The 16901-nt window shown below is 40.1% G+C and overlaps 1 protein-coding gene across 7 annotated transcripts in view; it reads left to right on the top strand.

Moving 5' to 3' along the window:
• The window catches only part of ST7 (suppression of tumorigenicity 7), a 109254-nt gene that overhangs the window by 40433 nt on the left and 51920 nt on the right, over nt 1-16901 (top strand). For 5 of the 7 annotated variants that reach the window (XM_048500647.1, XM_048500648.1, XM_048500653.1 and 2 more), the window contains one exon: nt 11666-11748. In XM_048500647.1, coding sequence (XP_048356604.1) covers nt 11666-11748 — 83 coding nt within the window. Of the gene's footprint in view, nt 1-5838; nt 5860-10215; nt 10235-11665; nt 11749-16901 lie in introns of those variants that run through there. The other 2 variants (XM_048500652.1, XM_048500651.1) reach the window with 2 other exon arrangements.

Consider the following 16901-nt stretch of genomic DNA (forward strand, 5'->3'; position numbering starts at 1 on the left):
TTGTTTCCCACAGTAGCCCAGAACTAGCGTTATCCCATCCCAAAGCCATATGATGAGAGTTAAGAGACCCAAGGAGGTATCCTTGTTTAACCTTAGCAAATGCAATTCAAAGACTGATTATCTCTGAATATGGAGGGCCTATTTAGCCCTCCTGGCTGATATCTGTTGTAAGATCAAACCTATCTTCCACAAATTTGTCTGATTGCCTTTTAAAGCCACGTAAACAAGTGGATGCAATTGCATTTTGTAGCAATGAATTCCATTCATAGTAATCACATTCATATTATATCAAAATAATCAGAGTGGGAAGAGTTAGGCATGATTTAAAATAGACCCTTCTAAAGTCTAGAAACAAAGCCTATTAGGAGTACATTATTCTTTAATTTCACATTTTAGGTCCAGTTCTACTTTTCAGATAGGTCCTTGGGCTAAGACTTGGGCAAGCTTTCGGTTGTCTTGAGTGTGAGAAAAGGAAAAAGACAAATATGGATGTTCTTGCAATGACATTTCACACTATTGATGACAGTAGGCTCAAGTACAAAATATGACCTCAGTAATTCTCCATAGAAAGTTGTTGGTGTATACCAACTTACCACAAAGGCTAGGTGATTTTTCTCTTCACCACTCAAACACCCTTTTTTAAAGTCTAGAAATTCATATCCAATTACTCTGTCTTACACTGAGTTAGACGATTGGACTATCACAGACAGTGTTGTCTACTCAGACTGGCAGCAGATACCCAGGGTCTCTGGATGAGGTCTTGCTTTTAAATATTTTGTTGTTGTTGAATAGTCAAACGATATATCTCACCTCAAGTAATATTTGATTTTTCCAATGAGTGATTTGCTTTGTAAATCCTATTTATTCTACTGTTTGCATAGTTTTAAATTGTGACATTGCTGTAATAAATGCATGTAGCTTTGATGAATGCTATCTTCATGCTCACGTATGGAAGAAAAAAGGGCAAATTTGGTTGAGTAAGATAAGAACTCCTGGAAAGGCAGTGTTATTACAGTTGAAGTTGCTTAAAGGAGAATCAACCCCATTCTCCCAAAATCAGTGGGGTTTGACTCATCTCTTTTTCATCTTGACACTATTTATATATTTATTAAAAACATTTTAAGGTGCCTTTCTACCCAACCTAGGGTTTCCAAGGTGGAAAACAAACTGTAAGACTCACAAAAGTGGTAGATAGTGGTATCTAGTAGTATTCTCAGTAGTGTTGCTAGGTAGAGAACTCCATGGAACTAGTAAGATAGGCTTTTTGGACCCACATTGTTGGAGTTCAGATGTCAAAAAACCTGTCTATTCAAAGGGCATTTGGTATAACTGATGATTGGTAACATATAATTCTATTTTACTACTATACTTACTGTTTTATTGTTTAAACTATGTTTTCTTTTTCTGGTTTAGGTTGTTTAGTAGCCATTAGTAGATTTGGATGATGAAAAAAAGGCGGGTTGGATCCTACACCAGCATAAGTAGAAAGAGTTAACACAGCAGATTTTTCCTGGTATATTCCAAAAATCCTATGCAGATGCGCAGGGGCACCCTTATGCACAGGATATACTGTGCTCTGGCCAGCTGCACTGAAGAAAGGACATTGGGTAAAATCCTGGTGGATGAATAAAAATATACAAAACAAGAATTTTGAAATGATAGAAGCATATAACTAATGACAGACTTCTTTTATATAAATCTGTGGTGGATTAATTTCTCTTTACAGTGAACGTATTATATCAAAATAATCAGAGTGGGAAGAGTTAGGCATGATTTAAAATAGACCGTTACTGAAAAATAAGTTGAGTGGCATCATACAAGGAAGGAGAAGTTTGTTGGCAAGCATGAGTAAATTCCATCCACTAGTATGTGTGGATGCCCTTCGGGGATCGGGCGGTATACAAATTAAATAAATAAATAATAATAATAATAATAATAATATTTTTGTCTTGTGATGCCGAATGAATTGTCTGTGTGCTTCAGCCACAAAATGAAACAATACTTTTTATCAGGATTTCATATTCAACCGGTATCTTAAAGAGAAAATCACAGAGGCTTCTAGAGATATCAAATATGGCAAGAGAGGCATTGCTGTATCAATACTTTTCATGTTAAAGCATCATCTTGATAAGTACGGTGATAAGTAGAGGGGAGAAGTACTTCAATTATTAGTACTTGGCAGATGCCTAAAAATGAAACCTCAGAGCCTAGTAATTCAAAGCTCCATCAGTTCAGTCCTAAGAGGAATTACTCCAGCCTAAGCCCATTCATTTAAATGGGTTTAAGACTTGAGTAACTGTACACAGGATCACACTGTTATTGTGGTAACTTTTTCCAGTTGGATGGAGTATGTTTAACATAAAAATATTTTGCCAGCTATAATTCCAGGTGTTGATTTTCCTTCCCTGAGCTATTGTAAGATGTGAAGTGTTCCACGTGCTCTGGACATGTCCTTGAGTTAGATTAATCTCCCCACAATAGGCACCTTGCAGGGTGGGTAGGGCTGAGAGAGTTCTAAGAGAACTGTGACTAACCCAAGGTCATTCAGCAGGCTTCAGGTGGAAGAGTGGGGAATTGAAGAGTGGGGGTTACAAGCCTGCCACTCTTAACCACTACATCATGCTGAAAAGAACTGGTGCTTTCAACCATTTGGTTGCCATATCTTTATTTTTTTTAATTCAACGAAGCTAGGAATCTCTGAGTGCTCAGATATGCAACAGAAAAATATAGTGGAGAGAAACATATTGGTAACTGGAACAAACATGAGTCTTAAAACAGGGAATCTTTTCTGTTAGCATATGCATTGATGTTCTTTGAAACATCTGTTGCAAAAAATTATGTGTAGCAATTTATTTAAGCATTATTTTTTTTAAAAAAGAAAGCATTTAAAAATGCAATTGCATGTGGTCATTGGAGGTGCTATGTTTGTTCTCACTTAACAAATAATACCATAGTCCAGAATTCTCCCCAATGATGACAGCAGGATTCCTCACAACATCTGTAAAAATTTTAATTGGGACAGTAGAGATTTGTATTTGCTAATATGAAATTAAAAGAGTACATATATGGCTGTAATACACATAATTTTAGAAGGAGCTGTTATTTATCTCTGTTTTAAATGCTTTTGAACAATCCATTTCTAAAAACCATACAAAAGAAAATGTTCAGTTAAACTTCTTAGAAATAGAAAGGCAGTCCCCTTCCTGTTATCTCTGTGCCTCTTCATAAGCCTTCCCTCTTTAAAAATGTTGTTATGATAATAATAATAATAATAACTGTTGTTGTTTCTGGGAGTTATTATCATATTCTGTTTTTATGGGTCCAATGGCAATTCTGAAGCATGCACTTTTTTCAGCAACCAATCAGAGAATTGCCATAATGACAGTTTTTCAGCCAGTCACCCCCCAAGGAGATACTATTAGAGCCAACCAAATCACTTCACATTGTGGGCAGTAATTTTGTTCATACATGAAGCAGCTTCAACATGACACCAGTGAAGCCAAAACTGGCCTGGTGGGAAGGTGATTGTCCAATCAGCAAATTATATGGCAACATGAGGGCAGGGCATAGCCCTTTTCTAGCAGTATATCAATACAGCATATACACATTGAGAAAAAGGAAGGGAAAATAAGTAGTGGTGTCATCACATCACTGATGACAAGAGCACCCTTTCTTAGAAAATCCAGTAATATTATAACAGTATTTAAGAAAATAAATTGATGTGACCATTTCAGTATTGTCGAGGAAGGGGAACCATAGAGATAATGTGTGTTAAATATGATTCTGATACCAGCAGATGGATGGCAAAGAAAAATCAAAACAAAAGTTGTGTGGAAAAGTCCCTTGATTAATTCTTTGATTCTGTTCTTTGAAACTGTTCTTACCAGTGACTCAGTTTCTTGCAACTTAGGTTGGTTTGGTCTTTTTTACAGTGCTGGACAGAGCTTGTATTTTCTGTAATGATAAACTGTAAAAGAGTAATGATAATTTAAAAACAGAATTCCCCTTTGCTCCGCCCCCTGCATTTTGCAAGCGGATGATATCAAATGTCCTGTTCCACATGAGTTTGGATATGTGCTTCTGTTGCAGTAGGCACTTGGAGATCTTGCTCAGAGCAAGAACATTTTGTCACCCACAGGGATCATCCTGAGGTCACAATTCCTACCACAGCTGACACCTGAGAGCGTCTACTTTGAGAATCATAGCAGAAGTAAGCACATTGGTTTGTTTCTGTTTTGGTGGATGACATCACATGAAGATTTTCCTACAAACTAATGCTGAGTTCATTTCTGACTGCAGTCTAGCTGATATTTATTTCCCCTTGCTAGTTTGAAGCCATTTGATCCAGGAGTTTTTAATCTCAGAAAAAGTGGTTTTCACCTTTCCATCCACACTTCTCATAAACTGTTTAGCAGAGAGTTGGAGTCCTGCATTGTAAAACAGCCAGAATTGAAAAAAATACTAGTGGACAGCTGCAGTGCTGTAATTAACAGAAAGGGCACTTAGCAAGCTGTTTCCTCCCAAAACCTAATAAAAACAAAGAAATGCATTGGGACCAGAAACTGACAATTTTATGCCCTTGTGACATCAAAAATGTATCCAGTTCTCTGTGGCGTACTTACCCCAGGGTGGGGAAAAGTGTGGCCAAATTTACAAAATTAGCTAAAACAAAAAGCAAAAATTTTGTAGAAAAAGCAGGAATTGTTTTGTGTTTCTATGGGTTTTTTCCATAGAATTGTTTTCTCCCTGTAAAATAGTAATTAGCGGTTCTGAAAGTACATCAGGCCAGAGTACTTAAAATCACAGACAGCAAGATCATTGTGAAGTTAATCCCTGTTAGCCTTCTGGCTGGGATTTGCAAAGCAATCTCTGAAGGGTTTTCCTAGACAAGACTATTAAATTAACCCAAGTAAGCTCCCAGGTGAAAAGCTCTGCTGTCAACCTGCTTGAGGGAAGAGGTAATGATTCTCTGGGGTTTAGCTAATAATCCACAGCATGCGCCCAGCCACAGCAAGACTGAAATGGTGCATCCAGGTTCTGCTTTCTTAGCAGTGTCATCTGTGTTCCAGAAGGGGGCTTTTAGATAATTGTCACATTTCATTTTTGTACAGGGGAAGAAAATCAGCCAAGTTCCTAAAATAACAGTGCTTGGATGTTAGACAGAAGCAATAGGTAATTAGCAAAAAACCTCACTGCTTGCACCTGTGAACGCCTCTGTACACATTGACTTCTGGTAAATAATTTTGTATGAGGAAAGTTGTTGCAAAAATATGAAATGTAGGCAGTCTTAGAATATATCAATGTATGAATTTTAATCTTCATTTGCAGGATCCTAGGGGGACTATGTATTCTGCTTTTTTCATGTCGTCAAATTTAAATTTTACTGTGAAATATTTGAAACAGCAATCAGTTCATCTGTGAGATATTTAAAACAACTGTCACAACACAGTTCTGCCCCCCCCCCTTCCCCTCAGAGCTATAGGTGGGGAAGATTTCCTGCTGAAATTGTCATGAGGTTGGAGGGGGAGGGAAAAATCCGCTCAGTTCTCTTTTTTTCAGTTGTGTTGAAAGGATATGTGCTTTTGCATTCCTGTGGTGTCGGCCTGAGGTGATTTCTTGCCTTCATGTCAACATGGAATAGAAGAGTTTGGCTCTTTCAAAGAAGTGCTCCAAATGTGAAGTGAATATGGAGAACAATGATGACCAGTCTGTCTTCTTTGTCTTGGTGAGGGGCATGTTCCAGGCCCATGTAAGACCTGTGCCCAGCTCATCTTGAAGTCTCATCAGGTTTATCCATCAAGATTGAAGGTGCTCCTTTATGAGAGGCCTTTGGCACTGGATTCAGTCGTCCAATCAGGGGTAAGTTATGGAAAGTCCCCTTGGTTGCACCAATGCCGACCACTCAGCTTTCTACATCTGGCTTTCTACAGCTATCTACATCATTTCCATGCCTCCTCCTGCAGAGACCAAGAAGCACTCTAAGCCAGTTGGGAGAGACTGTTTTGCAGTGTTAAGGGAATTTCAGAAGGATTTGTTGATCGGAGTCCCTTTCTCCTCTGAGGAAGATCCTGACTTAATCCTGGAGATGTAGTCCAGGGAACCATCAGGGTTGATGCCAGTCCTCTCAGTCCATCTCCTTGTCTCGCTTGAGAATTGGAGAAGGGAGTTGCATATTGTCTCCATGGGATCTCATACAATTGAAGATCAGCTCTAGGAACATTCTCTGAGCTGGCCTGTTTCTAACTGGGTCTTCACCAAAGGACGTCAATGCTGAGAATTCAGAGATGCAGATCATCCTCCACCACCTCAGGCCAACACCACAGGAATGCACAGACCAATAAACACAGGTGAAGGGCGGGATAAAACCCATGTTGGGCGGGATAAAACCTAACCTGCGCTATCAGCTGCAGGGCGGGTTTTTTGACAATTGCGTTTTCAGCTATTCTTTTATTTTAAGGGGGCTGGCAGCCGCATTCCTCGCTGGAAGCCGCATTTGGAGGCTGCAAACAAACTCAAGAATCACAGCCACGCAGGGGGAATGGGCCATAACATGGCCCTGGGGACAGTCCTGCCTCCTTCTTTGCAGGGATTCAGGGACCCAAAATGCAAATGGCCTGGTCAAGGACAGGTTCATGTAACTGCCTCTCACCCTAGATTTATTGGCCTCTGTGGAAAGGGCCTCAGTGTCAGGGATCCATCTTGTTGGCTTGCATTGTGGCTCTGAGTCATGTTTATGCATCAGACATTTCAGAAGTTGACGCTCTTCTTCCCAAAGTTGATCTTATCATTGATCTTCAGAGCTCTCAGGGTTCTCCAAGAGTAGAGGTGCTGGAGAGTCATAGAGGTCCTCCTTGGTGACTGAAGTGGATGAAGTCATTCCGCCCTTGTCTATTCTCCAAGGGCAGCCTATTAGAAATTCTGCAAGTCATCAATCCAGAGAGTCTACCTTTCTTAGGTCCAGATCCAGATGCTGTCATCACCATGTCTATTGTCCCCAAGGTGGTATCCTCCTTTCATTTAAACCAGGATTCTGTACTTCCTGTCCCTCCCCCCAGCCTTCTGCTGAGGCTAAGAAAGCTCTCCACTGTCTAGACCAGGGGTAGGGAACCTGCGGCTCTCCAGATGTTCAGGAACTACAATTCCCATCAGCCTCTGTCAGCATGGCCAATTGGCTGATGGGAATTGTAGTTCCTGAACATCTGGAGAGCCGCAGGTTCCCTACCCCTGGTCTAGACATATGTAGGGTGCTTTCATTTCATTTAGAGAGGACAAATGACTTTATTTGTTTTGTGGGGCCATATAAGGACCATGCTGTTTCTCCCTCCATTTTTTTCACTGCAAAGAGGGGGGGGGGCACTGCTTCTCAGCGCCTGACCAATGGTGGGGCGGGCCAGAGTGACAAGGCGGGAAAACTGGCCCCGTTTATGCTACAGTGGAGTTTTGCATGCTGGTGGAAGCCTCCGGAGCAACCTTTGTAGTTCAGGAAATTTGTGGACCAAAGCTGCTGCCTCAGGGCAGCTCTAGGGCAAAAACGTGCTAGCCATGCTGCAGCACCGAGGGCTGTGCAAAACTCCAGATTGCATTGGGGCCTTCCCCGTGCCAACAGAGGGGCAATTTTGGGATACAAAAATAGCCTAAGATCTAGTCAGACTGAGTATCATCTGCTTCCCGCTCAGGGGACCCAGGAGATAATTTTACAGATGTCCAAGTGTAACTCTTCTTTTAAAGTATAGCTTAACTCAAAATCTCTCCCTTTAATGGTGAGTAATAATGACTTTGATGATACTTCTGTATGTCACAATGCATGGCATTTTAAAACACATTTAGCAGCTTTTAAAAGAGCTAATGCAGCTGAGCTGAGCATTTTGAAGTATTCAACTTCCCACTTGTCGATAATTATAGCTTGGTCTCTATGGAGCTTGGGTGTTAGAGCCTAGTTTTAAACACATTGCCTTCTCGATCACAGCACTGCATTTTCACAGGATTCAAAGAGTTAGCTTTGAACTGTTTTGCTGAATTGTTTCTCCCATGAAAAAAACATGGTAAGAAGAGTGTGGCTGTGAAAATTTCTGACACCACTGCAGGGATTTTCCTTGTTCAAAAAAGAAAACCAAAAGAAGAACTGGAAAGATTTACCTCAGCTAGGCTTACCCAATCTCCAAGTGGTAGCTGGAGATCTCCAGATGACAGAAATCAGCTCACCTGGAGAAAATGGTTGCTTTGGAAGGTGCGCTTTATGGCATCATACCTCATGACAGAGTTCACTTCCACCCTTGACCTAATATCGGTCCCAATTGGTGCTTCCCTGGGTCATGGCAATATGGTCATGGATGTTTCAACATCTTCTCTTCTCTCTGATTCTTAAATATTTAGGTTAGACTGGAATTTAAATGACCTTGTATTTGTCTAAAGAAGATGCATAGCCATAGGTGATAGGAAATGGCACTTAATTGGGTTAAGGGAGGTAGGATGGGATCATGATCAATAACATCAGCAAGTGATTTTTTACGGGTGGTGGGGGAGTGGTACTGAAATAATCTCTGTGAGATACCAATACAACTTCTTAGCCTGTGCTAATAGCATACATAGAAAAGACAGTCTGACATTGTCACTCAGGCACTGATGCTTGCTCATAATGAGCCCTCTAGTTTGCAGCTGTGTTGGTCTAACTTCATAGAAACAAACAAGGAAAGGCACTTTAAAAGGCAGCCAAGTTTTATTGTTTTTTTTAAAGCATCACAAGAGTCCTTTTGGTATTTTTTTTTTCTGCAACAGATTGACATAGCTAAAATCTGATTTTAGTTAAAGAGGGAAATCTATTGAATTAGGAGGAGTAAGCTACCAGGTGCTTAGCCATTAATCATATTAAATGATGCCTGATCATGAGTTATAGTTAGTGGCTTCCCTCCTAATAAAGCTTAGCCTCATAAACTTTACAGTGAAGCTGTGTAAACAGGATGCTCATAAGGAAAGTCCTACTAAGCAGAACATTCTGTGAGGAAATGCAACTACAATGTGTGTGTAGATCATGTAGAAATGTTTCTTTAGTCTTCTCTCTAAAACATGTACATATCTCAGACTCTGGAAATACCTATAGCAGAAACTGGATGTCAGAGAACTAAGATGAATGGTTAACAGTTGAGAGATGATGTGCAGGGATTGAGATTAGCCCCATGTAGTGAACATGTCAAAGTGGTAGGACAATGAGAGCACTGCCCAGGTCCCTTCTGGGTTTTGCCTTGGTAGGATCATAGTGTCCAGAAATGCAATTTTTAAAATGTACAGTTGTGTGTTTTTAATAAGTTGATACATTCTGTTTTATCAAGCCAAATCCAGTATTGGAGTTTAATCCTGGCATTTTAAGCTAAGTACATGTTACATCTTAAGGATATATCCGAATTACAATGTAGCTTGTCCCTTGGTTCTCTCTATGAAGAGGTAACAACGGGCTCTTACCAAAGGTTCATAGGAACTGCTACATATGCTGAGATACAGTTCGTTTTTATAGCGCTGGCCAATGTTTGTGGCCAGCTGTACTACATCCTTTGTTGCAATATGTAGCTTTCCCTGATCTGCTGAATCTAACATGTGTTGAAAGAAAATTGACATAGTGGTATTGAGATGTAGCCTAATTGCAGCTGCTTGGCATAGGCCTATTTAGCAAGGGCTTGAATTCCTGTGGAGCCTGGATTGTTCTGTTGCTGCATTTACAACAGCTAGTGCTTGATAAGTGGTACTTTCTTTGTCTCTGGGAAGGAAGCTGAACACATGTATTACATGGAACAAGAGAACGAGCACCAGTTATAAGATCCAGAAACAGTGCTTCCATTTGACCTGTTTAAAATCAGTAGAATGGATTCTGTGAATACTGAACAGAACAGACAAATGGAACTGCAGGGCTTCTTCTACCCTGGCTCAACACTCCATTGTGACTTCTCTTACCACCAGAGTGCCCTCTAGAGTAGCAACACAAGGATCTAAGAACATAAGAAAGAGCCTGCTGGATCAGACCAGAGTCCATCTAGTCCAGCACTCTGCTACTTGCAGTGGCCTACCAGATACCTTTGGGAGCTCACATGCAGGATGTGAAAGCAATGGCCTTCTGCTCCTGCTGCTCCTGAGCACCTGGTCTGCTAAAGCATTTGCAATCTCAGATCAAGGAGGATCAAGATTGGTAGCCATAGATCGACTTCTCCTCCATAAATCTGTCCAAGCCCCTTTTAAAGCTATCCAGGTTAGTGGCCATCACCACCTCCTGTGGCAGCATATTCCAAACACCAACCACATGTTGCATGAAGAAGTGTTTCCTTTTATTAGTCCTAATTCTTCCCCCCAGCATTTTCAATGAATGCCCCCTGGTTCTAGTATTGTGAGAAAGAGAAAAAAATTTCTCTATGTCAACATTTTCTATTCCATGCATAATTTTATAGACTTCAATCATATCCCCCCTCAGATGTCTCCTCTCCAAACGAAAGTCCCAAACGCTGCAGCCTCTCCTCATAAGGAAGGTGCTCCCTCTTCTCCATTGACCTTTTCTCCTCAGAGCACTGTGCAGGATCAGCACCAACACAACATCCTTGGCTTGCTTTTAGGCCCTCTTTAAATGATCAAAGATTGCTGCCCCCCCGCCCCCCCCAATAAAAGAACAGAGAAATGCTGCAAATAAACAGGTGAGGGGGAACTGAATGAGCTAAGAAAATGGTGCTGAAGAGAAAGCTCAAGGAAACAAAGAAGCATGGGAAGCATGGTCAATAATTGCACAGCAACATTTTAGCCAGAGAATCGTTTAAAAAAGGAGATTCATTTAAAATGTTTTGAGGCTGCAAATAAAACATTTGGGGGTAAAAATAATGCCACACTCCATGGAAGAACATTTTATTTCCTGCCTTAAAATATTAAGAACATAAGAACAAGCCAGCTGGATCAGACCAGAGTCCATCTAGTCCAGCTCTCTGCTACTCGCAGTGGCCCACCAGGTGCCTTTGGGAGCTCACATGCAGGATGTGAAAGCAGTGGCCTTCTGCGGCTGTTGCTCCCGATCACCTGGTCTGTTAAGGCATTTGCAATCTCAGATCAAAGAGGATCAAGATTGGTAGCCATAAATCGACTTCTCCTCCATAAATCTGTCCAAGCCCCTTTTAAAGCTATCCAGGTTAGTGGCCATCACCACCTCCTGTGGCAGCATATTCCAAACACCAATCAAACGTTGTGTTCAGTTATTTTAGAAGCTTGTGCAGAAAGGGTCGGAGAATTTGAATATTTAACACTTAGCATTGTGAAATACTCCTTACTAATTCATGGGTATGGACTGGGTTACATGAGGTCAGCTGCTGGCCTTCCTCAGACTGGATTCAGTTCAGGGCTTCCTGGTTGTGGTTTCTGAATTACTATCTGTTTGTCCATGATATGCTTGACTTATTGGGGCAAATTTTGTAAGGGGATTTCCAAGCAGGTTTTTTTTTCTAAATGATTCCGAGAAGGGTGGTGCCCCTCACTGCTGAACAATCCTGCTGCTTTCCCTTCTGTACTGCCAAGAAGACCACGGAAGTGGTGTACAAGGAAGATAGTTTTTTTTAAAAAACAAGTTTGTCTTTAACTGGATTTCCCGATAATGAAAGAGCAGAAAATATTGTGTGACTTTTTCCCCTCCCTTTGTCTTTTTCAGTGAGTATGTTTTTGAACACATTAACTCCCAAGTTCTACGTGGCTCTAACAGGCACTTCTTCATTAATCTCAGGGCTTATTTTGGTGAGTACAAGACATAATATTTAATTTTTACAAATTTTGTTACTTTGGAAAATAGGATTCATAATCTACAAAATTCTACTCTTTGATCATCTTTACCCTCATTTATCTGTATTTTAAAAGCATTTCTGTTAGCAAAGTAGCCCCCTTCAGAATTCTTGACATGAATAATTGTATTTAGGGCTCAGGTATCACTAACTGGAATCATAAATCCCAAAAAAGCGTATCATCTTCTTTTATGAATCAGTTCAAACTATCCGTCAATATATAATTTTAAAGTTTATTTCTATATATTAACTATGTTTTCCTCATGGATTCAGTAACTATGCCTTAATGCTTAAAGCTAAATCGCTGATCGTACTCCACTAGCTGAGCATACTGTAAAATTATGCCTTAGTTGCAGCAATAAAGTTGGAAAACCAACTAATTAGCATACTGTGACCAGTAACTTCGATTCCTAGGAATTCTGTCCATAATACTTAGGCTATAAAACATTTGAAAACTAGATTAGCATTTTTTAGTATTCAAATAAAAAATTCCTGTCGGGGTTTCGTTCTTCCAGGTAGATCACTTTCTTGGTTTAACATTTTTGAAAAAATAATGTCTTAGAAGTTATTTCATAAGTTTTTAATATTTGAATAGATCATTAACAATCCAATTTGGGGGGCGCGAGGAGTTGTGGAGGTGGTGGGACCCTATGCCAGCAGATTTCTCCTCCCTGGGGCACTTATCCTGGTGGAGGGGCATATATGCCAGTGGGTGGCTGCTGCAGTCCTTCACAATGGCCAAACATGGTGCAGAGTGCCACATCAGCCCCCCCCCTGTGCCCCCACCTTTGCTGGTGTAGTAGAAATGTTCCAGAGGTATGGATGGAGGTGGTGCCAAAGTCACTTAGCTTCCAGCCCAACTTTGTCTCCCAGGACACTGGCCTCCAGGGCTTGGACTTATGCCCGTTGAGCCCCATGGAGAGCTTTTTGGTGATGGGGAGAGTTTTTTGTTTTTTTGCCTCCCCACACTGCCGAACAGTCCTCTGGAGGTGGCAGGACAGTGCCACAGTGGTGCCATACATGGTCATCCCAGGGCTCTGGATTGGGCTTTAAGTCATACCTTGACAAATTTTCTTGACTCTAGGAGTAGAAACCTAATTCTAATTTCTTTACAGTTTCTCATAATTTTATTGAAGTTTTAATAAAAGCAGAGGGATAACCCTACTTATCATCACAAAAACCCTAATATCTTATGCTAAACTTAAGTTCTCCCCAGTTTTTCATAATTCCATTATTGCTCCAAGAAGCTCCATTTAATTGACTATTAGATCCAGTAGAAAAAGCTGCTGGTTAAAAAATGAACTCATCCACCACCGTTAAATGAATGAATGAATGAATGAATGAATGAATGAATGAATGAATGAATGAATGAATGAATGAATGAATGAATGAATGAATGGTATCAAGTTAAGTTTACACATAAAGAAATAGTGTCAAGAACTTCATGCACATTTATTTTTCCATCCTTCAGTTGACCATTCTAATATGAAATGAAATATAGGCTCTAGGCTAGATCTATGCTAGATCAGCTTCTGTGCAGGTTAATCTCCTCCAATTCCCCTCCTTATTACAGCTCCTCCTGTCCCATTCCATGTGGCTTTTCCCCCCATCCAGGTCCCATGATCCAAAACACCACCTTTTGGAGATTGATGGGGATTTTTTCATTATTTCTTTTTGATCAATGGAAAAACTGATTGGATTCAACCATTTATGCATCCACTAAACACTGATGAGAGATGTATTGTTGAAGGCTTTCAAGGCTGGATTCAACTGGTTGTGGTGGGTTTCCAGGCTGTGTGGCCATGGTCTGGTGGATCTTGTTCCTAATGTTTCGCCTGCATCTGTGGCTGGCATCTTCAGAGGTGTATCACAGAGGGAAGTCTGTTACACACTGTGTCCAGAGAGAAGGGAATGTTCCCCATTCTTCAGTTCTGATGAACACTGTTTTTAATTTTAATTTAAAAACTAATCTTTTTCTAAACTTCTTTATACCCTGGACTGAACAAATGTTACTCAGTGCAGATTTAACACCATTTAGAGATGTCATGGTTGATGTCTGTGAACCTGTTCATGTTGTCAGCTTAATTTGTGGGGTTTTGTGGTCTGCTGCTGTCTCTCTGTTTCCCAGTGTGTACACAGTGGCCACGGCTGCCATCCTGCCCCAAAATATCTTAACTGACCTTGTATTTTCTGACTGGCTCAGCATTACTGCTCCTATCAGTACAGTCCTGGGGCTAGAATTTAAAGAAAGAAGGAGAGAAAAATAAGTGAACACTTTCTATGCACATCATTTCCCTGCTAATAAATCTCTGCTCACATGCTGTTGTGCCCCTCACTCAGAGGTGGGATCCAACCAATTCTCACCACTTCTCTAGAAGTGGCTACTAATTTTTTCTGAGTGCCGAGAAGGGGTTACTAAAGCAAGCTCCCTGCCCAATAGGGACTGGAGGTGCGTGTGTGCGGAGGCGCCACTGTTTGAACCCTCACTGTGGAAAAATTACAGATATCCATAAGGACTAAACCCAAATTCCATAGTGATTTCCAGGGGTGGGTGGGTTAAGTAGCTTCTCTTCCCTGGGTCAATTTCCCCACTTTAAAGCATGGCTCCAGTGACTCCATTGGATCTAATAAAAACAGCTAAAAGTGCCACAAAATTACATATATTGTTTAATTACACCCTGTGATATTTTATTTAGATTGCGACTATCCCGCCTACCCCACACAAACTGGTGAGATAGCAGGGTTAGGGTTAGGGTTAGCATTTTTTTTTATAAAGAGGACATTGTTGTAGTTTATTGAACTGTTTGTTGTATGTATTACCCTGCATTCTTTTCTTTTTTCTTTTAATCCAACTTTTGATCTGTTTAAAGTATTTCTTATGTTATTCTTTGTTGCATTGTTCCCTAATTTTATCATTTACCTTGAGTGTCAGGCAAATAAAGTATATACAAACATATTAAAAATATTAAAAAGGCATATAAAGTATATAAAATAAAACAAATAAGGTCCCAGCTTGTTGCTACAAAATGGTGTTGCAAGTAGAGTTGAAGTAAGGTTGCAATCCCTGCTTTTAATTTTTGTTTTTTAAAAATGGCAGGATGTTAGTTCTGGGGAAAACCCAGAAGTGATGTCAGCCCCTTCTAGGAATCTCTGGAAATGCTATGGTTTTACTGTAGAGAAGTGTGATCTCTCTCACATCCTCCTTTAGCCTCCCATTGGTTGACCTGGCAACCCTATTATAAAGCATTCTGTATGTCATAATTCTTCAGAGTCAGAAATCAGGTTAGCTAAAGAGCCAAAGAAAGAGAATTTTTTAAAAAACAGCACCATCTGTGTTCCAGGACATAGAAACTACAATATTTCCGCTAGAGTTGCAGGTTATCTTCAGACTTGTGACAGAGATATTTGTTGAAACTGTTCAGAGACCTTCCTTGCTGTTTTGTTTTCAAGCAATGGGAGTTCATTACTTAATTACGGTACCTTGGGTATTTCTTGAACTGACATTATCTCATGGTACATAATTAACCTTCTTACAAAATTTCCTTCTGAACAAAGCAGTTGGAAACTAATTTCTGTACTATTATAAAAAGCCAATTCCTTTTTAAAAAGTCCAACAACTCCTGTAGGAAAACCAATGACTTTTCAAAACTTTGGAATGTTGCAGTTATACATCAGCAAGATGAAAAAACTAGAATAAGGGAAATTCATCCTTGGGCCCATGGGCATGTTTCTTCTCATAGCTATAATACCAGTGACTATAAGCCTGAAATGTACATGAATGTGCATGCTGTTTAATTTATGAACCATGCATTAGATTGCATTAATACACAGTAGGCTGGAGCTTGGGGCTAGGAAGAAAAAGTAGTCTCTGTTTTTTATTTCTTTTATTATTTTGTTAAATTTTAAATTGCTGCTGGATCATTAATTACAACACTTGTATTATTCTAGTAATTTTCCAATTTTGATTGGCCATATTGTTTTAAAATCAATTTGATGCATGCTGAGAAATTACTTTCTGAATCTGTTCAATAATTTTAAATTTGGAGGGAGGGGGCTGAACATTTATGTAAATAGCAAAATGACATGCCTCCATAGCAACCAGATCAGATGTCAGTGCAAAGCCTAAAATTAAGACAGTGTCTTATATTAATTTTTGCTCCAAAAGATGCATTAGGGCTTATTTTCAGGGGATGTCTTATTTTTTCCATGATTTTGTGCCACCCATGTGACCAGATCATCTGTGCTGAGGAATCTGTAATTAAGCCTTATTTTTGGAATAGGGCTTATATTTCAAGCATCCTCCAAAAATCCAAAAAAATCATACTAGGGCTTATTTTCAGGATACCGTATATACTCATGTATAAGTCGAATTTTTCAGCACATTTTTAATGCTGAAAAAGCTCCCCTCGACTTATATGCGGGTCATTAAAATTTTTTTGTGTTTTTACTTTGCTGGCCAGCAGGGGGTGCAGTTTTTATGCTAGAGGCACCAAGATTTCGGGGTACCCTCAGAACACTCTCCTGATGATACCAGCCAAGTTTGGTAAAGTTTGGTTCAGGGGGTCCAAAGTTATGGACCCTCAAAGGAGGTGCCCCCATTCCCCATTGTTTTCAATGGGAGTTATTAGTAGATGGGGCTACCCTTTTGAGGGTCCATAACTTTGGACCCTCTGAACCAAACTTCACCAAACCTGGCTTATCTCATCAGGAGAGTCTCTTTATGATACCAGCCAGGTTTGGTGAAGTTTGGGTCAGGGGATCCAAAGTTATTGACCCCCAAAGGGGATACCCCATCCCCCATTGTTTACAATGGAATCTAATAGTAGATTTTTCATTTCTGATAATATCCCTCTTAAAATCTAAGTTGGGTTACATTTGGACATACAGATGATGATGAGGAATCCAGTTTTGAAGGATTTTAACTCTTGTGTTTTAGCTTGGTTGCTAGTTGAGCTAAGGTTTTTGTACTTTTAAAGTTATTGTTGATACCATATTGTTCTTGTTGACCCTCTTTTCCACTTACAGAGCCAGTTTACTGTTTTTCTTTGAAATAAATATTCAAAAACATTTAACCTACTGATGCCTCAATTGATGCTGCATTTCCCACCC

The sequence above is a fragment of the Sphaerodactylus townsendi genome, linkage group LG06, assembly GCF_021028975.2.
Source record: "Sphaerodactylus townsendi isolate TG3544 linkage group LG06, MPM_Stown_v2.3, whole genome shotgun sequence".
Taxonomy (NCBI): Eukaryota; Metazoa; Chordata; class Lepidosauria; order Squamata; family Sphaerodactylidae; genus Sphaerodactylus; species Sphaerodactylus townsendi.